General features: G+C 45.0%; 1 protein-coding gene across 6 annotated transcripts in view; it reads left to right on the top strand.

The window, feature by feature from the left end:
• The window catches only part of RHOH (ras homolog family member H), a 49,791-nt gene extending 33,858 nt beyond the window's left edge, over nt 1-15,933 (top strand). For 4 of the 6 annotated variants that reach the window (XM_035005093.1, XM_035005091.1, XM_035005092.1 and 1 more), the window contains 2 exons: nt 11,700-11,813; nt 12,315-15,933. In XM_035005093.1, the coding sequence (XP_034860984.1) occupies nt 12,516-13,091 (576 nt within the window). In that variant the 5' untranslated portion in view covers nt 11,700-11,813; nt 12,315-12,515 and the 3' untranslated portion in view covers nt 13,092-15,933. The remainder of the gene's footprint in view (nt 1-11,699; nt 11,814-12,314) is intronic. The other 2 variants (XM_035005094.1, XM_035005095.1) reach the window with 1 other exon arrangement.
• Nucleotides 15,934-26,682: the final 10,749 nt, after the last annotated feature.

The following is a 26,682-nucleotide window of genomic DNA, read 5'->3' as shown; positions in this document are numbered from 1 at the left end:
AAAAAAAAAAAAGGATATATAAAAACGATCCAGAGAAAATGAGAAGTTAGCCAGCATGAGGGGGCCATCTCTAGTCTGATTGGATCAGCAAAGAAAAAGGGAACTGTTGGGGTACCTGGGTGGCTCAGTCACTGAGAGTCTGACTCTTGATTTTGGCTCAGGTCATGATCTCAGGATCCTGGGATGGAGCCCTGCGTAGGCTCCCTGCTCAGCGGGGAGTCTGCTTCCCCTCTCTCTCTGCCTCTCACCCCACTTGCTTGCACTCTCTCTCTCAAATAAATAAATCTTAAAAAAAAAAATGGGAACTGCTGTTCGCCACCCATGGCTTAGGTGTGGTGTTGAATGATGGCGGTGATGGTGTGGGCACGGGGGGCTGGGGAAACCCTGGGGTGTGATGGTTTTCTTCATCACAGATGGTGCTTTAGAGCTGGGAGCTGGGCTTGGTGAAGGTCTACACAGATGCCAGGCAGATATCATAGTTTCACAGTAAGTAAACATCATCAGGTAGGGAACTACTGTAGGTCAAAGGGGAAAACAAAACCCTAAAGCAGAACTTCCTGTTGCCCCCTCACCTTTGCAGACAGCAAAGACCCCCCAGGGCGGAACGTCTCCCTCACTCTCAGAGTTACTTTGATTTGGGATCTGGTTTTGTGTGGGTAATAACAGTTTCACTCTTGAGTTTCCTTCTTTCTCTTTCTTTTTTTCTTTCTTTCTTTCTTGTTTTTTTTTTTAAGATTTTATTCATTTATTTGACAGAGAGAGACACAGCGAGAGAGGGAACACAAGCAGGGGGAGTGGGAGAGGGAGAAGCAGGCTCCCCACTGAGCAGGGAGCCCGATGCGGGGCTTGATCTCAGGACCCCGGGATCATGACATGAGCGGAAGGCAGATGCCTAACGACTAAGCCACCCAGGCACCCCTCTTTCTTGTTATTTTCATTATGACTTTTTTGCTCTAATTCTGCAGAGTTGGGGCAAAGAGGGAGAAGGGAGTCAGTGAATGTAATTATACTGGTTAGGAAGTAAAGTGTTCAGATAATCTCAAAGTAACTTCGAATATCCTTTGGCTGGAGTATTTTCTAGAAGTTGCCCTTACTTCTGGGGGGGACAGATGATGATGTCTTGTTGAGATGCAGGTAAAGCTTGTACTTGAAGCTCACGTTTCTCTTTTTACGACTTGGCTGGGAATCCTAACCCAGAACCATGACTTTTCCTCCCCCAGATCCATCCCAATGGGAGGTAGGCTCGAACCCTTGGCACCGTCTACCCTGTGTCACTTGTTATTTGACACACCAGCATTCTTTCACATACTTGAAAAAGTCGTCGTAGCATGAACTATATATTTTGGTGATCTTTTTTTTGCGTTTTCTGTATAACTAAAGATGAGAATAAAACCACAGCTTGCACAAAATGCTATAGAAAACAAAAGATCCCACCTTTTAAAACTTCTATCATAAAAAATTTTGAACATACATAAAAGCAGGGAGAACAGACTAATATACCCCCCATGTAACTGTCATTCAACTGCAATATTTCTCAACATTTTCCCACTTTTATTTTGTCATCATCCTTACTTCTTGTTGTTGCTGTCTTTTCTGGAATAATCTAAAATCCCAGGTAACATATCCAATTCACCTGTCAGATAGGACTTAAAAAAATAGGTATGACCACAATATGATTATCACCTAACAAAATTAGCAATAGTTCCTTAATGTCATCTAATACCCAGGCCATATGCAAACTCTCTTGAATATCTAAAAAACAGAAAAGGACCTAAAAAACTCTCATGAGTAAGAGGAGGGATGAGCTTGAGACATTTGTGGGAGGAGGCCGAATTATTCAGCTTTGCTTGTCTTCTCTCCAAAAAGGAACCAGAAGCCAGATGGAGCGCTTCTAGGAATTTTAAACAATTTCAGCTGTCTAGATCTAGAAAAGTTTTGTCTTTGGACACTGTTGGGGACTCACAGAAATTCTCTATAGCCTCAAAGGAACTCAGATCAGCCTTTTCTTTCCCTTCCATGCAAACTTAAAAAACAAAACAACACATACAGGGGTGCCTGGGTGGCTCAGTTGGTTGAACATCTGATTTTGACTCAGGTCATAATCTCAGGGTCATGAGATCCAGCACCACGTTGGGCTCCGTGCTCAGTGGGGAGTCTGCTTGAGATTCTCTCTCCCTCTTCCTCTGCCCCTCTGCCCCCTGAGCTCTCTCTAAACAAATAAATCTTAAAAACAACACATACAAAGTACTTCAGAATTGCTCAAGTAACCAGGCATACTATAGAAACACTTTAAAGAGCCCATAAATGAGGAGAAGAAAATGAGATCACCTACAGTTCTAGGACTGTAGACAATCCACCTTACCATTGGTATATAGTGCTCTGGATTTTTGTCATACCTGTGGAATCATACTGTACATATCATTTTGAAACCTGCTTTTGCCCCGTTCAGCTTAGCGAGACTTTCCCCTTGTGCACTGCTATTTTAAAGGATATTGATCAGAGGAATAAACTAATTAATTTATCCAAGAACCACCTATTCTTACATAATTTTCTCCCTGTTATAAACAACGTAGACGAGAACACGTGTGTAACTAAATATTTCACCTCGAAGTTCATGGAAGAATAATAACTATCCTTCTGCCACCACATTCTTATCCCTTGTGATGTGGCCACGCTCCCTCCCTTGGCTCTCTGGAAATCTCTCTGGCTCATCAGCAGGCATCACAATCTGAAATACCCAACTGCCTGGTCTCCTTCAGCACTTCCTGTTTGCCAATGGCTTCCTCCCAGGCCCCTGGGGCCTCAGCCTCTTCTCACGGAAGGGCTGGGTGTTATTCTACCTCAGGGATGTTGCTGGGGTCCCTCTCCTCCTTTCTAGCCCCGTAGCACGCACTCTAGATAAAGCCCTCCTGCTCCTTGCTCCCACCTCTGTATTACTCCAGGAGCCCCCTCTGATCTTTCCCCCTTGTGATCCCTCCGCACATACCACAGGAATGAGCTCTCTGGAGCCCTGCTTTGCCTCCCAGTCTGGACTCTACGTGTCAGCCCAGCTGAGCTGCTTGCCAGCCTCATTACACGTGCCCCACGTTTCTTTCTTTCACTGGTCGCGTTTCTCTTTCACTTTCATCTCTGTGCTTCTCAACTCAAGTGTTTAAAGGGTCACATTCTAATGTGCTGGTCTCTACAAAGCCTTTCTTGATTCTTGCCCACTGCAAGCAGCACTTTTTTCCTTTGTTAGCATTTTGCTTGTTCCTTCTGCAGACACAGTTGAAGTTTATTTGTATCGCCTTTGGAATCTAAGTGTCCTGAGGGTGGGGCTGTGTCTCATTTAACCTGGAATCTGCTCCATTGTATGGCACGATGCCTGACACTTAGTAGGTGCTCAAAACGTCTAGGGAATAGGGACTCCTTTTGAGTTAAAAAAGAACGGACTGGTAGGAGTCTATGTGCAAAAGGCCCCGGGGATCTGAGTTGGCTGTGGAGCTCATAGTATATGTCGTCCATGCTGACAGGCCGGAAGCAGTTTGGGATTATATGAAAACAAATACAGGCTCATTTCCCACAGTTCTCTCTCCCCACCTAGCAACCCTCGCTGCAGCCTCCTGGAACCACTTTCCACTTCCCAAACCAAACCTGTACTTTCATGCTGCTGGGCCTTTGCACATGATTCCCTCCCTCCTCCCCATGCTCTCTCTTCTTTGTCAAAATCTTACTCATCCTCCACATCTGATGTCACCTTTTGAATGTAGGGTTTCCTAATCACCAGAGAATTAATTGCTCCCTCTCCCGGGGTTTAGAGGACTGGTTCATATCCACATCATCACAGCAGTCTCTATTGGTGTGTGCCTATTTTGTTCCAGGCGCTGTTTCTGACTCATGACATATGCTAGTTTATAATAATCTTACATCAACCCTTTTAGGTAGATAATAATAATAGGAGATACTTCTGTAATACTCACTCTGTGCCAGGTACCATGTTATGTGCTTTGCATTCACTGCCCCATTTAACTCCATACCACAACCTTTGTAAGTGGGGCATGATCCTTGTGGCTTATTTATAGTTGAAGAAACTAAGGCTTAGAGGGGTTAAGTACCTTTCATGAGATCACAGAGCCAGTAGTTAGTAGAGCCGGGTGGCAGTATGATTCCCGAATCCGTATTCTTAATCATTAGGCTAATATTGCCTCTAGTGACAAAGGAACTGAAGCCCAGAGAGGTTAAGTAACTTGCCCCAGGTCACACCCCAGGTCACACTCCCAGATGTTGGAGCCCAGCCCAAGCTTGCCTGAGCCCCGAGTCTGTGCTCCCTTTTCTTACTCCGAACCGCCTCTCTTTGTAGCAGGGGTTGTCAAACTTTTTCTGTAAAGGGCCGAATGGTAAGTATTTTAGGATTTGTGAGCCATAAGGCCTCTATTGCAACTTTGCCTTGTAGCAAGAAAGCAGCCCTAGACAATACTGAATGAAAGAGCATGACCCCGTTCTGATAAAATGTTATTAATGGACGCAGACATTTGATTTTCATATAATTTTCACATGTCATGAAATGATCTTTTGATTTTTTCAATCATTAGGAAATGTAAAAACCATGCTTAATTTGCGGGCCATACAAAAACAGATGGTGCATGTGGCCTGCGGGTGAGCTGTAGTTTGAGAATCTTGTTTTATAGCAGCATAACATCATAGCATGGTTAGATATGCATGCATCTGCCTCTGTGCTCTCTCTTTCCTCAAACAGTTCAGCTTGGGCCCCAAACATGCATGCCCAACTGAGAAAATATGTGTCCTTTGGTAAATGAAATTCAGGTTCCTCAGAAGAAGTTCAGAGAGCATATGACCTTCTTTGAGCATGCCCCACATGGACTGCACCCCCAGCTCCACACAGTTTTTCAGAATATGCCTTCTATTATTACTCTGGGAAAAGCCGTGGTGGCTACATTTTCCCAGCCACCTTCGTTCTGAGGTGAGGTTCTGGTGTTCCTTGATGGTGCTCTGGGCATCTGGCTGGCTGGCGGGCCTCGTTCCTTACTTGGATCAAGCTGGGAACTCTAGACCAGTGGCGACGATCTGATTGATTATCGTGCTCCTGGGAGTGGGAGGGCCCAGTCTGGGCAGGGTGGCTGGAACAGAGGAGAGGAAGGGTGCCATGCTCCCTGCTTGGCCGGTGGGTCAGAGGAGCAGGGCTCTTGGCTCAGAGGCTTCAAGGTTCAGGGCACGGAGATAATACGAAGTCTCAGTGCTTGGTGGTGCTCCGTTTTAACTCAGTTATGACAGGATGAAATAGGGTTTATAATTAGGAATGTAAATATTGCTTTAGAACTTTGAGTTTGGAGAACACGGAGCTAAAAGTTGTTACATGCAACTAATGAATCATTGAACACTACATCAAAAACTAATGAGGTACTGTATGTTGGCTAACTGAACGTAATAAAAGGGCGCCTGGGTGGCTCAGATGGTTAAGTGTCTGCCTTTGGCTCAGGTCATGATCCCAGGGTCCTGGGATCGAGTCCCGCATCGGGCTCCCTGCTCCATAATAAAAAAATAATAAATAAATAAATAAATAAAATCTTTAAAAAAAAATAAAACAAAATTTGCAAACCGGCATCTTGCAAGCAAAGTTTCAGAACAAAATCCATTTGAAACAGAGATGATCTTTATATAAAAATAAACTGAGGGGTAGTTGGGTGATGGATATTAAGCAGGGACTTGATGTAATGAGCACTGGGTGTGAATATGCAACTGATGAATCACTAAATTCTACCCTTGAAACTAATAATACAGTATATGTTAACTAAATTGGATTTAAATAAAAAAGAAAAAGAAAAAGAAAAGAAACTGGCTGGTGCAGTCAGTGGAGCATGTGATTCTTGATCTTAGAGTTTGAGTTTGAGCCCCACGTTGGGTGTAGAGAACACTTAAAAATAAAATCTTTAGGGTGCCTGGGTGGCTCAGATGGTTAAGCGTCTGCCTTCAGCTCAGGTCATGATCCCAGGGTCCCGGGATCGAGTCCCGCATCGGGCTCCCTGCTTGGCAGGGAGCCTGCTTCTCCCTCTGACCCTCTCCCCTCTCATGCTGTTTCTCTCTCGCTCGCTCTCTAAAAAATAAATAAAATCTTAAATAAATAAATAAATAAATAAATAAAAATAAAATCTTTAAAAAAATGAATTAATTTCCTTCTTTGATTTTGAAGGGGAATTTAATCATTATTTGTAGCAATGAGAAACATGCTAAGGGGAATTACTAAAGTAGGGCTGAGAATTAGTGAAATGAACTCTTGTAAGATGAAACTCAAGATAAAACAGTACTTAAAAAGATGGTGGCTTCATTTAAAGTGTCTTGAAACTGGGTTTGCATAGGAAGCATGGTTGTATGTGAGATGCATGGGCTAGGGCTGGTGGGAATTATAGGCCGAGGGGGACACGTGGGGCTGCTACTGCTCTGGAGTCGGACTAGTTAGCACTCACTTTGCCCCCGCCATTTGCTTGCTATATGACCATAGGCAAGATTCTCAAACTCCTCGAAGTCTCTACAGCTGAGAAACAGTAATTTCTATGCAGACAGCAACGGTCTTGTTTACTAGGACACCCTTAGGACAGGTTATGATGCCTGCCACACAGGAAGCCCCAAACAAATGTTTCTTAAAATGAATAAAACAACTAATGAATAATACAAAGTACTTGGTACAGTCCCTGAAAGAGGCTGAATAATGTGAATAAAAGTCACAAAACAACCATTGACCCAGTAATGCCGCATTTGTGAATATAATCCCCAAGAAATCATCCCACATAAAGGTAACTTATATATACATATATATGCATAGATATATTTTAGATGTGAAAGAGCACAGTTGTTAATGATGGAGAAATGCTGGAGAACTAACTCAAAGACTCGGCTAACCATGGAGAACGGCTGGGCACTTAGAATTGTTGGATCAATAAGAAGTTTTTTGGTAAAACCTGGCAAGTGTGTAGACTGCTGAAAATCAACATTTTTTTAAACATCTGAGAAAATGTTTAGAAGATCTATATAAGTGTAGAGAATGAAACTGAGTAAGAATTTGGAGTGATAACATTTAGAGATAATTACACTTTTTTTCTATTAAGTTGCTTAAGAGTTTTTGAATTGGCTCCCCCCTACCCGCACCCACCCAGCCAAGGAAAAGATAGGAAATGAAGCACCCAACCCCATTGCCAGATGGGGAGCTCTCCGTGGGCTCAACCATCCGGGGCAAGGCCTGGTCTCGCTGTGGTGTCCCTGCTAGGCTGTGGAGGGGTCGCTGACAGAAGGTCCTGGCGGAAGATGGGTCACTGAAGAACACGATGCTTTCTTAATCATCTAAGTGTGTTAGACTCGTGGTAGAATCCATTTCCTTAATGAATGAATTGGCTACTGCTAGTGCAGGTCTTTTGCCCAAAGCCCTTTTGAGGAGGATGACTTTTAGATGCATCCTCTGTAATCAAGAGGCCATCTTGGTTCATATTTTTCGAGAAAGGTAGCTGAGGATTCCATCCGCATTTTGAAATAAGCCACCTCAATCAAAGGCCAGATAACCTAGAACTCGCAATAATAATTACTTAATATGGTCATAATTTCACCTTAGTCTTATATTGTGCTCTATTGTTCTGAACGGCTGTCTGTCTCACAGAATAAGCGAGAGAGTATTGCTAAACGTACAGTTGTGTACAAGTACAAACACAAATTGTTGCTGTGTTGGTATAATTTCCATCTGATCCACTTCCTGCAAGGAAGGTAAGGCAGGTCTTATTCCAGGTTTATAGAGGAGGGATTAGCTCAAGAGGGCTAACTACTTTGTCAGGATGTGATGATGGCTACCTGACGGGTCGGTGGGGATAGATTATGACAACACAGAGGCGACGATGCCTGATCTAGCAGCAGCTCAGCTCATCAGAGAACCTTTTCAAGAAGGGGTGGGAGTTGGGGGGCGAGTGAAGGGAAAGGTCTTTGCAGGCAAATAGAGAAGCACAGAGTAGTTCCGAAGAAAGATCAGGAGGGAAGAATGGGTATCTATTAGTTGGGAGGGGACTCAAGGCCAGACTGAATCCTGGATTTCCTACTGGGTAGCCCTCAGCTTTCCAGAAGATGAAGTGGATCAGGGCGCCTCGTCCCTATGCCCTCCCTCTCGTCTGCCTTTGTCCTTCTGCTGCAGTGGACAGAAGCTCCCTCCTTATACCGTTGCCCTTGGGAGATGAAGCCTCGCTCCCATCTTCCCTCTGTGTGAGACCCATCCAGGCCCCTTGAAGGTGTACTTTCTGTGAAAATGGTGAAAAAAGGAGAAAGGGAGACAGAACTCAAGTTCCTGAGAACTGAGAGCTTCTGAGATTGAAGGTGCATTGATTCTCGTGTGACTGAAGTCCTCATAGGGTCACTCAGTGGCCTCCCTCATGATGCCATTTGAATTCACACTCAGAAACTCTTCTGCGTGGAGAGACATAAAATGGGGGCTCCCCTGCCGATTAGCCACTGGTGTAGCACTACAGAAAAACTGCATCTGGTTTTCACCGACAGGCCCTTTTAGGGAGAATTTCTCATTTTAGGAGAAATTCCACTGAAAGCAAGCCCATCAGCCTTCCAGAATGACGATGGGACCCACAAGGGCTCTTTTGTGGGTACATGTGACACGCCAACGGGAGATGATCTGTCATGTCTATATAGGGTAGTGCTCTAACTTGGACCGGAGGCCCTCCCCTCCCCTCTCCCAGCTCCATATTTAGCCATCTGCTGAAGGCTACGCGTGACATCGAGGTTTATCATTTTCTTTACTGCTACAGAACAACACAGAAATTTAGGTTCTTGTATTCACTGAGGTAGGTAATGAAGGTTTCTCCTTTGGCCTCGGTTTTAATAGACTGCAGAGAAAGCTAATCTTGTCTCACCACTTTACAATTTGGGAAACTGAGGCCCTGAGAGCGGATTTGATGTGTCTCTTAGTGCTAGAGCTGGCTGGGAATGAAGGTCATTGACTTTTGGCAGGTTGGTAGGTGGCAAGGCTCAAATAGGAATTTCTCTGTTCACATCATATTTTTGTTTTCATGCTACAAGAAGGAATCCCCCCTTTTTGGGCCCTCATGGCTTGGTGTAAGATATACAGGGCAGTCTTGGGCAGAGAAACCTCTATAGTGCTACTTTTAATTCCCCACTTATAATTAATCATTGTTTAGCATTGTGTTTAGTAATTATTCTCTAACAATGGTGTTAATATTAAGGACTACTTACTGTATGCTTGCTATGTGTTCACTATGTACATATAGTGTGTTTACATTATGCCCTATGCTAGGGATTTCATACATCTAAGCATACTTAATAGTCTCAGCAACCCAGTGATGTAGATGTTATTACACTGATTTACAGAGGAGGAAACAGAGACTTAGGGAGGTTAAGAAACTCTGTTAAGGTTGTTGCATAGGTGGTTGGTTGGGAGCTAGGATTCGATTCCAGATCCACCCAAATTTAAAGTTGGTGTTCTTGCCCCGTTCTTGCCTCACCGTCTTCTTGTTGCAGGGACTTACTCAGGAAATTTGGCTTTTACTCACTCAATCTATTAGAAAGATTTTATTTAATAACCAAAAGCCTGACACATGCACATTTTTTCCTAGTTCCAGTCCTGCTCCACTGGCATCAAAATAAAACTCAAAAATGTCCTAAAAGGTCTTGGCTCTGAACCAAGTAATGAGGGGGTCACAAACGCACATATTTAAGTCATCTGAGGCCTAAAGGGCTACAGTCTGAGACCTGACAGAGCCCCCCAAGGAGACCTTGCTCAAAGGTCTGGTAACAAAGAGGTAGGTATCCAGGACCATGGTGCATGAAAGTGACCCATTGTGAGTCTTAAGACAGAGTCTACCCAAACATTTGACATCCCAACCCCTGTGCCATGGACATTCAATATAGGGCATTTTATTTTTTTATTTTAAATTTTTAAATTTAAAAAATTTTTTTTTTTAAGATTTTATTTATTTGAGAGAGAGAGAATGAGAGACAGAGAGCATGAGAGAAAGGAGGGTCAGAGGGAGAAGCAGACTCCCTGCTGAGCAGGGAGCCCGATGTGGGACTCGATCCCGGGACTCCAGGATCATGACCTGAGCCGAAGGCAGTCGCTTAACCAACTGAGCCACCCAGGCACCCCTATTTTTTTATTTTAATTTTTTTTAGAGAGAGAGTGCACACACACGGGCGAGAAGAGTGGTGGGGGGAGGGGCAGAGGGAGAGGGAGAGAGAGAATCTTAGGCAGGCTCCCTGCTGAGCGGGAGTCCCACTAGGGGCTCCATCCCAGGACCCTGAGGTCACGACCTGAACCAAAATCAAAAGTCTGATGCTTAACTGACTGAGCCACCCAGGCGCCTCAATATTTGGCATTTTAAATAAATAGTAGTGGAAATACATAACATAATGGTTCCCTATAGGTCCCATGTGCCAGGTTCTGTGCTAAGACAGACTCTCCACATGCTGAATACTTACAATAATTGCATGAAGAGGTACTTTTCTTATTCTCATTTTTATGAAGAAACCAGGACTCCCAGAGGTTAAGTAACTTGGCCAAGATCACCCAGCTCACATGTCGTTAAAAAATGAATATGTGAAAATCATGTGAATTATGCATTTGATTAACTCATTTGCAAAGGCTATTATGTCATTAAACAGAGACTATGGGTTGATAAGAATAAAGATTTCTTGGAAGGGAATGGCAGGATTTAGAGGAGTTATTTTTTAAAAATTATGTTTTGAGGCGTGCCTGGGTGGCTCAGTCAGTTAAGCGGCCAGCTCTTGGTTTCAGCTCAGGTCATGATCTCAGGGTCCTGGGATCGAGCCCTGCATGGGGCTCTGAGCTCAGCGGGGAGTCTACTTGAGGATTCTCTCTCTCCTTCTCCCTCCGCCCCTACCTCCCCCCTCTAAAATAAATAAATAAATCTTTTAAAAAAATTATGTTTTGAGGCAGACCTATACATTGCTTTACATGTGACAAGTCAGGAATATCGTCAGTGGGGAAGCTTTATAAGCCCAGATTGTCTTAATAACCTTTATTCTGAATTTTGGTCTGAAAGACCTTTCCTTTATCTGAAGCTGGCTGGCCTGCATGACGTCCCTCGGCAGACAGGACACTGTCTCCAAGGCTGATCTCATCGTCTGGAGCTCTCACACCTGCAGGGAATGAGAATTTATTTGACCCTTCCACGAAATGCAGATGCTGTCATATTTATGCTGCCCTGTTTAAGTGGCAGGCACTGAATAATTCAGGGTTGCTTTTAAGCAAGTTATTTTGTATCACCAGGGCCCCGCAGAATTCCTGATACATAGGTAGCTGTTGTGAAATGTTGGGGAAAAAGAGCTAATTTACTCCCCACAACATCTCTGAGAAGCCGTTCCTCAGTTCGTGGCATTCTTGCAGATGTGTACACTGAGGCTTGGAGATGAAATCATGTGCTCAAAGCGAGGTCATCGTATCAGTTATGGAGCTTGATTTCAGGTGCAGAAAATGCAAAGGACGGTGCCGTTTCTATTACATCTGTAGCCAGTTTTGGGCAAAACCTCAAGAGAAAAACCACAGCAAATTTTTAGAGTTCTGGTGATTTCTTTTCTCTGACCTCAGCATGAATTCCCACATAAGCCGAGGACTGGCTGATTGATCAATACATGAAGGGATGTGCATATATGGTCACTCTAATTTATCCTTCTCTTTCTTGCAGTTCCCAAAGCAGCTGGGATCCATTGGAACCTGAAGCTGCTGTCTGTGTCTTCCCTACCTCAGTGGAGCCGAAGGCAACAGAGAGCTGTTTGAGAGTGAGCATTCAACCCATCAGGTTGCTATTGAGGTCTTTTTCATGTTGATATCAGAGCAGTTGCTGGTGTTTTTATCACTAGGCTGATTTAGAGATAAAACCAGCTTCTGCTTCATGACTGGGTGGGGTTGTGGGCTCTGGGCTGGGGTATGTGCACAGCTTTCCTCACCAAAGGGGAGAGTGATTGGACAGTGGGTTGGACGGCTACACCGAGGAGAGCCCCGTGTTTAATCAGCGTGCCAATGAGGAAGCTCCCCATCTTTAAAAAGGGAAAGGAGCGCCTGGGTGGCTCAGTTGGCTGAGCATCCGACTCTTGATTTTGGCTCGGGTCATGATCTCAGGGTCGTGGGATCGAACTCCGCTTCAGGCTCGTGCTGAGCATGGTTCCTGCTTGGGATTCTCTCTCCTCCTCTGCTCCTCCCCGCTGCCCCCACTTGCAAGAGCTCTCTCTATAAAAAAAAAAAAAAAGGAAAAAGAAAGACTCAATCTCCGCCCCTTCCCCCCCCTTTCTTTCTGTTGCAGTTGAAGACTGGCTTTTGGAGGTTTTCAATGTAGATCGTGTGTCTCCCTCAGATGGACTGGGAGAATTGCTCTCCGGGGCCCTGAGAACACAACCTTCTCCGGGTTTCATTCCTTGCGGTGAATGGCCTTGGCCTCAGCAGCCCACTGAGGGCCCCTTCACTTGGGATTCTGAACTTGTAACCAGGACTCCAGGCTGGGAAGATGCTGAGTTCCATCAAGTGTGTGTTGGTGGGAGATTCAGCTGTGGGGAAAACCTCTCTGCTGGTGCGCTTCACTTCAGAGACCTTCCCTGAGGCCTACAAGCCCACGGTGTATGAGAACACAGGTGTGGACGTCTTCATGGATGGCATCCAGATCAGCCTGGGCCTCTGGGACACAGCAGGTAATGACGCCTTCCGAAGTATCCGCCCCCTGTCCTACCAGCAGGCCGACGTGGTGCTGATGTGCTACTCTGTGGCCAACCATAACTCTTTCCTGAACCTGAAGAACAAGTGGATTGCCGAAATCAGGAGCAACTTGCCCTGCACCCCCGTGCTGGTGGTGGCCACCCAGACGGACCAGCGGGAGATGGGAACCCACAGGGCCTCCTGCATCAGTGCCATGGAAGGGAAAAAACTGGCCCAGGAAGTGAGAGCAAAGGGCTATCTGGAGTGCTCGGCCCTCAGCAACAGGGGGGTCCAGCAGGTGTTCGAGTGTGCTGTCCGGACTGCTGTGAACCAAGCCAGGAGACGCAACAGAAGGAGGTTCTTCTCCATTAACGAGTGCAAGATTTTCTAGCCTCCCAGAGACTCCGCCCACACTCCTTTGCTCCCCGCAAAGACTCACGGGGCCAGGGAGAGCAGGCAAGCCAGCAAGGACTGATGCTCTTTCTAGGAATGTCCGTCACAGCACTTGCCTTAGGATACCATCGCTGATGAGGCTTGGCCACTGGCTTGTTTTTATGAAATACACTCTACAAATGAAAACCTCTTGCCCAGTCCGATTAGAAGGTTCTATAATGAAGATTTCCTTCTTTGATTAAAAAGAAACAAAGTAGTCTCCATCATTTTGGACAATGAAGTGAGTTTTTCCAAGAATTCCATATTTAAAGACAGGTTTTATTTAAATGATAACACAATGTCTAGCTCTTGTAATATAATTAGTTTTTACATTTGGAAAGTCTTTCCCTACATGGTCCCAAACACAAACTGCTGTATGAGTGACATAACCCTCTGGGGGCTCTGCCAACGCCTTGTAGTGTTTTCCCCCATGTAGTGATTTTGTGGAGACCACTTGCCCGCTAGATATTCCTAGGTAATCAAATTTTAAAATGACCATGGCCGGATCCTTGCAATTACTTTTCCATCCACCTGTTATTCAGAGTTGTATATAAAATACAGTTCAATAACATAAGATTCTTTAATGCTGCCTAATTAAAAATTTAAATTTTAAACAGTTGTCACTAGATTTCTCTATAATTATATATATGTTTTTTTTTTAAAAAGCGTTTCTTATTTATGATCTTACCTTTTACCCAAAGAAGTCTAATTGTGCACTAAGCATTCCTCCCTCATTCACCAAAATAGACAGAAGGGAAACCTTCCAGGTAGGGAATCAGAACGGAATGGAAGTGAGGAAGTCTCACTTTCATTTCAGGAGCACTTTGCCTGCTTCTTCCAACACCGTGATTCCTAGCTGGTTGTAGATCTTCTGAAGAAGAGCAGGCTCAAATTTCTGTGTGATGGTAAATTAGCAAATTTGCTATTTGAGTGCTAAACTGAGTTGGCATGGTAACATAAGTTATTAATGTTAGGATCCAATCCAAATCGCCGGGAAGGCGTCTACCTATATACGTGTGTGTGTAAGGGAAAAAAAGGTGGGAACTTATCATTTTTACTATTTCATGAATATGAAACACCTGAGTGAAAAAAAATCCACAAATTCCAAGCACAGGGAACAGGCAAACTGTATAGCAATTGTTCAGATAATAAAAAGCTATCAAGAGAAATACTGAATACAGAAGGATGCATCTCTCCCTCCTCCAACCCCGTTATATCTAATAGCTTAAAAGGAATGATATTGCTCAGCTGTTAAAGTTGAGAATAGAGGACTATGTAACTGGAGGGAGAAATTGTGAAGGTGGGCACCCACGTATATCATTTGCTCACCTAATTGAATAAAACTTAGAACTACTCTGAACCACATTTGTTGAAGTACATCATCGTTTTAGCTCAACAAGACCATCGCATACAAATGGTCAGAGAGTGGGCATGAATGACTGCATAACTTATGTTGACATGACCAACCCGATTTTTTAGTTTCCTTATGTGCTCAGTCCTTTACAGCTATAATCAGTGTCAAGATCAGATTTGTGCTCATCCCCAGACTCCTTTCTCCTTCTCCTCTTCTCTCATTCACATCCAGGGAAAGGCCCTGGACCTGGATCTTAGTCCCTGGGGGCCGGGGTTCTCTTAGTTTAGTTCCCTGGGACTGACATCTCTGCCTTCACCCAGACATCTCCAGTCCTCCCGTCCTGTGACTTGTCCTCACCTCTGTGTCACCTGTGTGCCTGGCTTGAGAGTGGCTATATCCAGCTCTCTTCACTGCACATCCAGAGGGTTGGAGGGCTTGAAAGCCGACCAGGCAGGGGAAGCTAGGATAGCTCATCTCCTCTGATTTCCCTGTTGATCCCGATCCTCTCCTCCAACAAAGAACAGTCTTAAATCACTCAGGTAGGTTTTCCTTCAGGGGCCAGTCTTTAGGGTGGAAGGGTATTTAACATGTTAGCAGGAATGAATTTCTACTTACTGAAATTGGCTGTCCCCAGGCTTTTCATTCTTTCTTGCTGAAGGGAGATGGGAGAGGGGGATTGTCTGAACGTGGGAGAGCCCAGGTACCTGATCCTAAGTGAGGGAAGAGGAGGTGATTCCATGGTGGAAGAGGAGGAGGAAGGGCAAGCCGTCGAGGGCCCAGTCAAACGGCTTTGCCTTCGCCCGGGCAGACACACAGAGAAACACTCTGCCTGTTGGCAGGAACGAAGCTTAAAGGCTCCCCCTGGGTACCCTCACACCCGTGAGAACAGGAATCCATGTATATAAGTCCTCCCCAAGGGCCTGGCAGAAACTGAGGCCAACTGGTGTCTGTCCCCCTTGCTAGATCCTGGGTTCTTGAAGGCAGAGCCACCTCATATGCATCTTAGTGTCCCCAGAGCCCGGCACAGGGAAGGAACCATAGCTCAACAAAGTTGTTTTGAACTGACTCGGAAAGAGAGGGAGGATTTGGGCTGCTAGGCCGCGAGGTGGCTATGAGAAGGAAGCAGACCCCTCCCAGCCTTGCCGGGTAGGAAGTGAAGTCATTTTGCTGGAGTCCACGCAGTGTATGTTCTACACGAGTGTATATGTGTTTTGCCTGCCTAGGTCCGGGCATCTGTTTCTTGTACTTCAAACTCACTGTACCGTGTTGTAGACTATTATATGCATAGCCTTAACTATTCCAAGTGGCAGTGTTAAATATGCTCGTTTACGTTAAAGAATGAATGAGTGCTTGAGTAATTCATCCTATTTGGTTTTACTTTATACTATCTAAACGGGGCAGCAGAGGGGCATCTGGGTGACTCCTCTGGTCGAGTGTCTGACTCTTGATTTCGGCTCAGGTCATGATCTTGGGGTCGTGAGATCAAGCCCTGCATTGGGCTCCACCTGCTGAGGGTGGAGCCTGCTTAAGACTCTCTCTCTCTCCCCTTCTCTCTCTGCCCCTTCCCCCACTCATGCTCTCTCAATAAATAAATACATACATACATAAAATACATACATACATACATACATACATACAGCAGAATCAAGTGTGATGAAATTAGGCTGAGCAATAAGAAAGCCAAAAGCATCCTAAGGTTCAAGTTCACTGAGCGCTTCGGATGTGCCAGGCTCTATGCTAAGCACTTGAGTGTGCGTTATCATATGGTGTATAGGTGGCCACGCTAATAAGTACCATTTTACATGAGGAAACTGAGGCTCGGCGTGTTGATGTGACAAGGTTGAGGCCAGGGAGCAGGTGAGTGACAGCACCAGGAGTCTTAAGCAGGTCTGTATGACTACAAAGCTCTGCTCAAAACCACTGCACCCCACTTCCTCCCAGAGCAGCCTGATTGTATGTATGGCTTTGCCACATCCCATCTCATGTACCCTTGTAGACCCCACCCCCACCAGTCAGGGGGCTTATGTTTTAAACGTCATTTTTAATAAAATATTCCAATCTGATCTTAGTCCTCCCTTTTTATTTTTCTTTCTGGTAATGAAAGCAAGATCCTCCTTATTAACAGAGCACCATCATTTGCAAAAAGTCCCTGCTCTAAGCCCTAACCCTTGGCTTTTAAGTGTAATTTCACAAGTTGATTGTATGTGAAATGGCAGAGATGAAATACATTATGATATGATGCTATAAAAGCTTGAAAAATATTCTCTTTTTCTTATCTCACTTTTCCATCCCTCGGGCTTCACATATTTCCTCTGAATGAGGGAGTGACAGGGGAGAGAAGAACCTGGCTCTTTCCTTTTAAAGATTTGGTAGCAAGGAAGGGCATTGACCCAGCATGAGATCTGTAGGGTTATGATAGGCAGGGGATGGGGCATCTGTGAGTGTTCATCCCCAATGCAGAGAAGGCAATCATGTGAACTGAGTCGGATCAGAACAGTTCAAGGGTAGGGCTTTATTTTTGCTCAAGTTGTATCTCTTCTGTTAAAGCAAAACATAATCATTGGCCAAGATCTTGAGCAGTTTTTCACCAGAAAAGATAAAATGAACCCTAGAATTTAACTTGTGATATAAGTTCATAAAGAGTACTTGATTCAACCTAAAGTTCACATTAACTTTTTTGGTTGATTCTAAAATATATCCTGACACAGAACTTAATACTTAATGGTGGCTAACGAGCCATCAGGAAGGAGTAAGAGGCTAGATGATTGTGGTTTATTTTGGAGTCAGAAAGTCTGGGTCCTGTGTCTTTCAGCCTCCGTCTCCCTGTCTTAAAAAAGGTACTTATTCCTGGGTGATTCTAAGAATTAGTACAATAATGACTGTGGAAGTGCTTTATGTTTGTATACTATTGTTCAAATGTTTTTTGTCATTATGTTTTTGTGTGTCATTATGTTTTTGGCAGATTCCTATGCAGAAAGGAAGAGCATGTTGATTAACTTGAATAAGCAAAAGAATAGTTTTGGGATAGCGATGTTCAAGAATTGTGTGTCTTTTAATGACATATTTATATTTAAGAAGCCCTGCTCTTATCCATAATATATTTTAAAAAACTATGAATCAATAAGAAAAAGCAGCCTAATCTAAAAATGGACATGTGTCAGAAGAGGAAATATGCATGGCCTGACAATAAATAATAGAAAAGGCACTCAATTTCATGAGTAGTCAGGGAAATGAAAACAAAATCCACATTGAGATATCATTTTCACACCACTATATTGGCAAATAATTAAAAAGTATCACTATCAAGGCTTGGCAAGGATATGAAACAATTGAAAGTCTTATATGATGTTCTTGGGAGTGTCAATTGGTATAATATTTGGCAACACTTAGTAGTGTTGCTTAGCCTATATCCTTGACCCAGAAATTCCATGCCCTCGAAATACACTTGCATAGATTTCCTGGGAAGCATGTATGAGAATGTTTTTAGCATCATTGTAGGTAATAACAAAAACTAGAAACAACCCAATGTCATCAACAGAAAGTGGCTAAATAAATTTTGGTATGGGCACTTGGGTGACTCAGTCGGTTAAGCGTCTGCCTTCGGCTCAGGTCATGATCCCAGGGTCCTGGCCTTGCTCAGTGGAGAGTCTGCTTTTCCCTCTCCCTCTATTCCTCCCCACAACTTATGCTCTCTCTCTTAAAAATAAATAAATAAAATCTTTAAAAAAAAATGTTGGCATATCCCATTGGATGGGTGGTGGGTGGATGGGTGAGCAGTGCTATAAAGAAAATAAGTTAGGAAAAGGGAGAGAGAATATTCAGTAGTTCATTTTTTTTAACTTTTAAGAAGAAGCCTAGATGGTGTAGACATACAGCATCATTTAAAAATAAACCGCGCCTCTGAAAAAGAAAGCAGGCTTAACCTTTTCTCTGCCGTCCTGGAGAGAGGGACGCACATGCTTTACACAATGATCAGTGTTCAGTACCCAGTTCCCTTTAGAAGCGACTGACTTCACGGGGGATTCCAGCCCCTCTGCCTGTTGGGTTAGGACTGTTCCATGGGCTGGATGGGCAAACAGGCTGGCGCAGAAAGTGACCTCATTTACAGCAGCAGGGTAGGGCTGGGGCTGACACAGGCAAGTGGTTTCCCCCCTGATTCTGAAAACAAGGAAGGAAATGACTAGAAGGCAGGGTCAAATAGGACTCAGAGTAGAGCCTAGAACTTGCCTGCTGGGCCCCACGGAGCGGTTCCAGGAATCTGCGTGGGGCCGGCTGCATGGGCCTGAGAGGCAGCAAGAGTCCTGAGCCTGGGGGCCCATCTGCTGACACCTTTGGCCATGCTGGCCCTTTTATTTTATTTTTTAAAGATTTTATTTATTTATTTGACAGAGGGAGATAACGAGAGCAGGAACACAAGCAGGGGGAGTGGGAGAGGGAGAAGCGGGCTTCCCGCCAAGCAGGGAGCCCGATGCGGGGCTCGAACCCAGGACCCTGGGATCACGACCTGAGCCGAAGGCGGATGCTTAATGACTGAGCCACGCAGGCGCCCCCGTGCTGGCCCTTTTAGATAGAACATAAGAAGGTGCCTCACCTGTCTGTGGAGCTTTTACACTGAGGGAAACAGGCAAGGGTACAATTGGCAAGCGAGTCACCGGAGTTAACCCAAGGCAGTTGTTGGAGGACATTGCTGTGGGCTCAGGCAACGAGGAGATTTCCTGAGGATTTTGACTGAACGTATTTAAAAAAAAAGAAAGAAAAGAAAGCTATCAGAAAGCCCCAAGAATCACAGCACAGATGTCCTTCTGAAATCCATCCCTTCTCCTCTTCCTCTTCATCATTTTCTCTCTGCAGCTAGGTACCCCCCCCCCCACCCACCCAAAATCCCTGATTCCTCCGGTGTCTGGGTAGATGCTGAACTCCATTCCTTCCTCACTACCATCATCTCACGTATTCATTCATTCATATGGCTCGTGAAAAATGTCCAAGGCACTTCTCCAGGTCTCACTGTGATAATGGCCAGTATTTACTAAGCGCTCGATGCGTCATCAAGCGCTTCGTGGACGTTGTCTTATGTTGCCTCGAGACAATGCTCATTCTACAGGCAAGGAAGCCAAGGTTTGGGAAGGCTAAGGCCTCACTGACATGCACAAGAATACAGGAGTGAGAGCTGGGGCCCCAGAAGGCGAGGGGATGTGTCTGGGCCGCACACCCAGTTACTGACTGGAAGGGAGGTCTCCATCTCCAAGGCCTGGCTGTCACTGTTGTCCTCCTTATTATCAGAACACATCTAAAAATAAGAATTGGACCCACCAGTGTGTGGTTTTCTGCTGAACACTCATTATGTGAGCTAGACATAGATTATATCTCTGTTCGACAAATGGAAAAGTCTGAAAGAAGGAAATTAACTGTTAATCCAGGCCCCAAACAATATTTGCATTATTTTCTGGATACTGCCCACAAACACATTAATTTTTTTCTCCCCTTCTATTAGTATATGTTTCCATTGAGGGTCTCATATTTAAATCAACAGGGCTGAAACATTTTCTTCTGCTTCTCTATTATTTTTATTATATTATTACAGTTGTTATACTATATAGTATTACTATTTATGTAATATTTATAACATATTATGTTATATGTTATTACTATTCTTATATTACCAGACTCACACATTTGGAGTTAGAATGGAGGTCAGGAAGGATTGAGCCCTACTTCCTCACTTTACAGAGAAGGGGACTGAGTCTCCTGATTGCCCACGACACACAGCTGGTTTTAGGCCGAGGTGGGACTCAGTCTTGGGTGCTCTTCCCTCTTCCCTCAGGCCTCTGGCCTTCCAGCCTCTCTACCTTTGAGCTGTGAACTCTGTGTCTGTTTGTTTCAGGTTGCAATGATGGACGTTTAAAGGTTTGCCCTTTACTTAAAATGTCAGGGGCATTGGCAGGTGATTAAAAAAAAAATGAAAATGTCTGAGACAAAGGCCCCCACATGAAACCAACAACAGTAGAGAAGCAGGAAGACCCAGGACACATGGCCAGACAGCCGCTCTGCCTTGCCTGTTACTAATGAGCTCAACAGCCAGAGCTATGGGCCCAGAACAACTTCGGGCTGAAGGGTCCAGGGGCATCCTGAAGGATGCTCTCCCAACCTTCCACCATATGCTCAGAAGGGAAATCTGTAAGCCAGCCTGGTTGCGACAGGTTAAAGGAATCATAAAGGAAATAAATTCTTTAGATAGATCTCTCTATATATCTGTTTCCCCACATTATAAAAATGTATGCTTACTGTTGAAAAGATTAGAAAAAACAGCCAAGCAAAAAGACAATAATAAAAATCACTCTGATAGGGGCGCCTGGGTGGCTCAGTTGGTTGGGCGACTGCCTTCAGCTCAGGTCATGATCCTGGAGTCCCGGGATCGAGTCCCGCATCGGACTCCCTGTTCAGCAGGGAGCCTGCTTCTCCCTCTGACCCTACCCCATCTCATGTGCTCTCTCTCATTCTCTCTCTCTCAAATAAATAAATAAAAAATCTTAAAAAAAAAATCACTCTGATAATCAGGGTTAGATCTTTTTTTTTTTTGTATTTATCCCTCCAGAAATGTCGTACACACATATGTGCGTATTTTTACAAAAATAGGATTGCCTGGTATAATCTGATTTCCAATCTGCTTTTTTTTTTTCACTTACTGTATTATGAACAGCTTTCAATGTCAGCATATTAATGAATACACATACTCCTACACCGTTGTATAAAAAGGCAGGGTGGTAACTACCCCAGATTTTCCCAAGGAACCTATAACCGCATGTTTGTTCATCGCATCTATGGCTGTCTATGGAACTTTGTATTGGAAATACGAGGGGGACTGGGGAGAAAGGTAAGGAGAGGGGTGGTGGGGGGGAGAAAACCCCCATCCTGCCACAACAGAGCCTTGGATTCGGCTCTGCTTTGATGCTAACGTCTCTGATTGTCCCTGGTTCGTTCTGAAGTTCAGGGGTAGGGGAGGGAGGAGACCGTGCGAGCTGCCTAGCCTCCAAGCTATGGTACAGCTCTAAGAAGCTGTAGATGAGGAGGTGGACTGGACACTTCTATTTCTCTTGCTTCCAAAAAATGACTAGTCATCTTGGGTAAGGCTGCTGTTAGAGCTCCTTGGCTGGAGCTCTGTGTATGGCAGACTCAGGATCTCTTTCTCTGCCAGGGTTTTTTTTTTCAGAATGGAACCTCTCATGGGAGAGAGTCAGAGTCATCTGGCCTTTCCAATGGGTCTGTGATTGTCTGATTTAACTGTTGTAGTAAAAGACCTTTTTTTAAAAAAATTTCCAATCATTGCAGACCAATACTGTTTAAAAGCATCTCGAGAGGGCGCCTGGGTGGCTCAGTTGGTTAAGTGACTGCCTTCAGCTCAGGTCATGATCCCACGGTCCTGGGATCGAGTCCTGCATCGGGCTCCCTGCTCTGCGGGGAGCCTGCTTCTCCCTTTCCCACTCCCCCTGCTTGTGTTCCCTCTCTTGCTGTGTCTCTCTCTGTCAAATAAATAAATAAAATCTTTAAAAAGTAAAAAAATAAAAAAAAATAAAAGCATCTCGAGGGATGCCTGGGTGGCTCAGTCAGTTAAGCGTCTGCCTTTGGCTCAGGTCATGATCCCAGCATCTGGGATCAAGTCCTGCATCGGGCTCCCTGCTCAGTGGGGAGCCTGCTTCTCCCTCTGCCTACAGCTCCCTCTGCTTGTGCTCTGTCTCTCTTTCTCTCTCTCTCAAATAAATAAATAAAAACTTAAAAAAAAAAAGCATATCAAACTCCTAGAAGAAAATACACAGAATAGGAAACATGAAACAAAAAGGGACATATGAAATGTAAGTCCCACTGTTGTATTACTAGATTCAGTAGACATTATCCAATTGCTAAACAACTTTGAATATATCCTCTTGATTTCTGTGCTTATCTTGCGGTGGTCTGGTAATAGTTTGCAGACCTACCCTGCCTGGTCTTTGGATGACACTTGGAGCAGTGTCGATCTAATTCACTCGTTTTCTTCTCTGTTCGGGAAAGTTCATTCATTAGCTTGTTCATTCTCTGAATAAACATTGAGTAAGCACCTGCTACAAACCAGGCAGACAGGTTGATGCTTTCTGAGGATGACTGTGACACCATGATTATGCGTTTTACTATGTAATTAGATTGCACCGGTCATAGACTACATCAGTACAACATGATGTTCACCAAAATAGCACTGAAAGAAAAATTGTCCCAGAGATGGTCTGGGACAGACCTTTTCTGGGTGTGATATAATTCAAAGCCTCCTCCTGGGAAGGAAATCAGTACTCCTGATAAAACCCTTGGGCGATTTTCTGCTGGGATTCTAATGGAGCTGACTTGCTCTGAGAAACTAGTCTCCCTTGCACCACTGCCCGCCCCATCCCCAGCTGACTGTCAGACAATGTCTAGTTGACTTTTAACCAGACATTCTTTTTTTTTTCTGCGTGTAGTCTAATAATGGTTACCTGGCCATTTTTAACAAGTGTGGACCTTTGAAATGGACTCCCAGAGGCCGCCTTCCTTGAAGAAAGGCTGCAATAGAGTTTGACAGATGTCCATATCTAAAGAGGAAGGGGGAGGCCCTTTTGCCTGGGTTTGTGGAGTGTGTGGGAGCTGGTGACCCTGGGCAAACTTTACAATATTTCTGAGTTTCAGTTCTCTCATCTAGGGTGGGAATAACTCCTCAGGAGGCGGCTTTAAATTTGGTGAGATATGGAATAGAAAGGGCTTGGTACCGGGCGCCTGGGTGGCTCAGTTGGTTAAGCGACTGCCTTCGGCTCAGGTCATGATCCTGGAGTCCCGGGATCGAGTCCTGCATCGGGCTCCCTGCTCGGCGGGGAGTCTGCTTCTCCCTCTGACCCTCTTCCCTCTTGTGCTCTCTGTCTCTCATTCTCTCTCTCTCAAATAAATAAATAAAATCTAAAAAAAAAAAAAGAAAGAAAGGGCTTGGTACCTAATAAATGCACTGAAAAGGCTCGCCATTATTATGATGATGAATATGGACCCCTGGTCACAGCTTGAAGTAAAAAGCCTTGTAGCACCAGGTTACTGCGTGGCTCCCAATCAAACTCTGGGCCTTCACTTGCTCTCGTAGGAACGAGACTAGCAGGAGCAGACCCACATGGGCCTCAGGGGCAGGACCATCTCCGGCAGCAGGAGCCTAGTCCCCTGGGAGGAAGAGGGGACTGCCGGAAGTGGGTAAGTCAGCTGGGCTTACATGTGGGGTAACATTCTCATTTCCCACACTTTCAAAGCTTCTCTTAAGGTAGAGGGGGAGGGAATTCAGCTAGATTGAACTTGGGGCTGATTCCAGCCAAAAGACTCAGCCCAGAGCTTGCACCACAGCAGGTGTGTGATCTGGAACCCAGCCAAGCCTGTTCACCCCACAGCCGGGGGGGGGAACGCATAGCTCTCCTGTGGTTTCAAGTCTGTGGCTGTTACTCAGGTACCCTTTATGGGCTGCGCTTTTTCACAACTTCTCTTAGCTTGAGGCTTGGGCCAAGGGGAGGAGGGAGGCTGCTATATTCCGTCTGGGTTGGATTTTCTTCTTTCTGCTCTTGGTAGAAGAAGCATGCTTGTCGAGGACTGAGTCATTTTCTCCCATCCACCTCAATCTCCTTTCTTTTTTTTTTTTTTTTTTAAAGATTTTATTTATTTATTTGAGAGAGAGAATGAGATAGAGAGAGCATGAGAGGGAGGAGGGTCAGAGGGAGAAGCAGACTCCCTGCTGAGCAGGGAGCCCGATGCGGGACTCGATCCCGGGACTCCAGGATCATGACCTGAGCCGAAGGCAGTCGCTTAACCAACTGAGCCACCCAGGCGCCCCTCAATCTCCTTTCTTAAGCCAGGGAAGTCCACGTGTAAGAGGCTCTGGGAGGAGGATAAAGGAGGGATGGAGGAGCAGAGTAAGGAGAGGGAGGAGGGAGGAGGGGAGATGGGAGTCTGGTCCATGTTCCTGGCCCACGTTATACTGTGGAGACTTACAAACTAACAGGTGTCTGCCACGGCCCCTGCGGTAAAGGGAAGGGGAGGAGGCAGGTGAACAGAAAGAGCGCTGGTAGCTCGCAGGACATTTTTGTGAGAATTTGAACATGGCTCCTGCTCTGGATGCACATGGCCCCAGGCCAGCCCACAGAGCCCAGGCAAGCCCAGCACAGGCTGGGTTTCAGTCTCCCCTGTCCCTTTGGCCTACAGCCTTGTTTAGTGAACAGGCTTCACAACTGTGACAAGCGGCCCTGATTGGAGGAAGACCAGTCCCAAATGCTGTGGAAGATGAGGGCTCATAAGGAGCTAAGTGAAGAGGTAACACCTGTACTTGGTTATGGCTACAAGGTCTGGTGGGTATAAAGGTACAGTGCCCTTCCAGAAAGAAAGCCTTATTACTAGGCAATCACTCCTACTCATCGAGTACGTCTCTGCACTTTCTCCATGAAGGCATGGGTCAAACCCCGCCTGACCTCGTTAGCCCCTCCCCTTCCACGGTGCTTGGACTCAGTCCCTGTCCCCCTCCACCCCTCCCCTGTATTGCGTCCTTCGGGCTCCCCAGGAAGAGGCTTCCCGGACTTCAGCATGGGATTTCTACCCCAGCCTCTCTACTGCAGCTATTCACTACCTCTTAGAGGAAAACTCTGGTGCCTTATTCTGTTAAAAAGCATTCTTTTCTTTCTTCTTTTTTCACTCTTACCAAATGACACCTATTTTTAGAAAGAAAGAGAAAACAAGAGAAAACAAGATAAGAGAAAACAAGATAAAGAAACATGAGAGTGAAGAAAATCCTGCCTCGTCACACACAATTTTTTGCTTTATTTCATTCCACGCTCCCCCCCACCCCCCCAGAGAAAATATCTAAAATTTTCATCAGATTTGCAAAAAAAAGTCCATGACCCTAAAATTTCAAGAGCTGCTGTTATAAAATGATTCATGAAATCCAAACAAAGGGGGCAAAGGATGTTCAGGGAGGGTTTATTGAACTTATTCAATCCCACTGTCTGATTTTCAGCGAATTATCTAATTTCTGATAGACTATGGTCATGAACACTGTTGCTTATTTTCCTGCCTGGTTTGGATGGCCCCAGAATCACATTATTCTAATTGTTGACTAGCAGGCATCCCATTCTCCAGCTCCTCACCCTCCACGACGGTACCAAAGTTGTGATTCTAAAGCCTAACTTGTGTCATCCCTTCACCAGACTCCAAGCAGCAAATGGGGGTTAACCTTCTCCATTGTCCGGCCCACCCTGCCTCTCTGATCTTGTCTTGCTCTCTCTTTAGCCAGCACCCCCCGCCCCTGCCAGCCAGGCTGGTCAACGTACTGCTCACCACCTTGGCATCATCACCATCTGCCTCCAGATCATCACTCATAATCTAGGTCCTTGGTACCCTTTCCCCTCAGTTTACCAGAACTTCCCCATCATGTAAGGCCAGCTGTCTGAAGTGGGGTGCCCTGCCTCTCTGTTTCCACAGCTCCCTATTTCCCCCATCATAACCCCCTTCCCTGCCCTGTCTGTCTCTCCCACTTGTTGGTGAGTCTCTTCAGGACACTGCCTGTGTCTGGCCAATGTTCCCAACATTGCTTGGAACTCGGTGCGTGTTGGATAAATGTTTGTTGGATAACTGAAGCCTTTTCTGAAAACTGTAGCACAGACTCACCAAGGGGCTGTGTTTCCCCAAACTTCTATTATGTATATTATTTCTACCAGTGATTGATGATCAGTTACAGGGGAGGGGGGGTTCTTATAAAATACAGATTCTTAGAGCTCTATCCCAGCTCAGCTGAATCAGAATCTACAGGGGTGGGGCCCAGAATCTGTATTTTCACAAAGTTCCCCAAATGATTCTGATCATCTAGTTTGCTTCGTTTCTGCAGTTCTCAAACTTTCTGGTCTTGGGACCCACTTTATACTCCTAAAAATCATGAAAAAACCTAAAGAGTTTTTGTTGATATGAGCGGTAGCTATTAATATTAAGCAAATTAAAATTACAATGGGTAAATGACAAAAATTTATCTAGGAATTCATTTGAAGTAACAATAATGATACATTAAGAGTTAACATAAATGACACATTCTAGAAATACAAAATTTTAATGAGGAGTGTACCATTGTTTTATGGTTTTCAAAAATTGCTTTACTGTCTGACTTAACTGGATCTCCTATCTGCTTCTGCAT

Source organism: Mirounga leonina, unplaced genomic scaffold (assembly GCF_011800145.1).
Source record: "Mirounga leonina isolate KUSES-001 unplaced genomic scaffold, KU_Mleo_1.0 Mir_129, whole genome shotgun sequence".
Lineage (NCBI taxonomy): Eukaryota > Metazoa > Chordata > Mammalia > Carnivora > Phocidae > Mirounga > Mirounga leonina.
The sequence above is the reverse complement of the archived record's forward strand: the minus strand, read 5'-3'. Positions and strand labels throughout refer to the sequence as shown.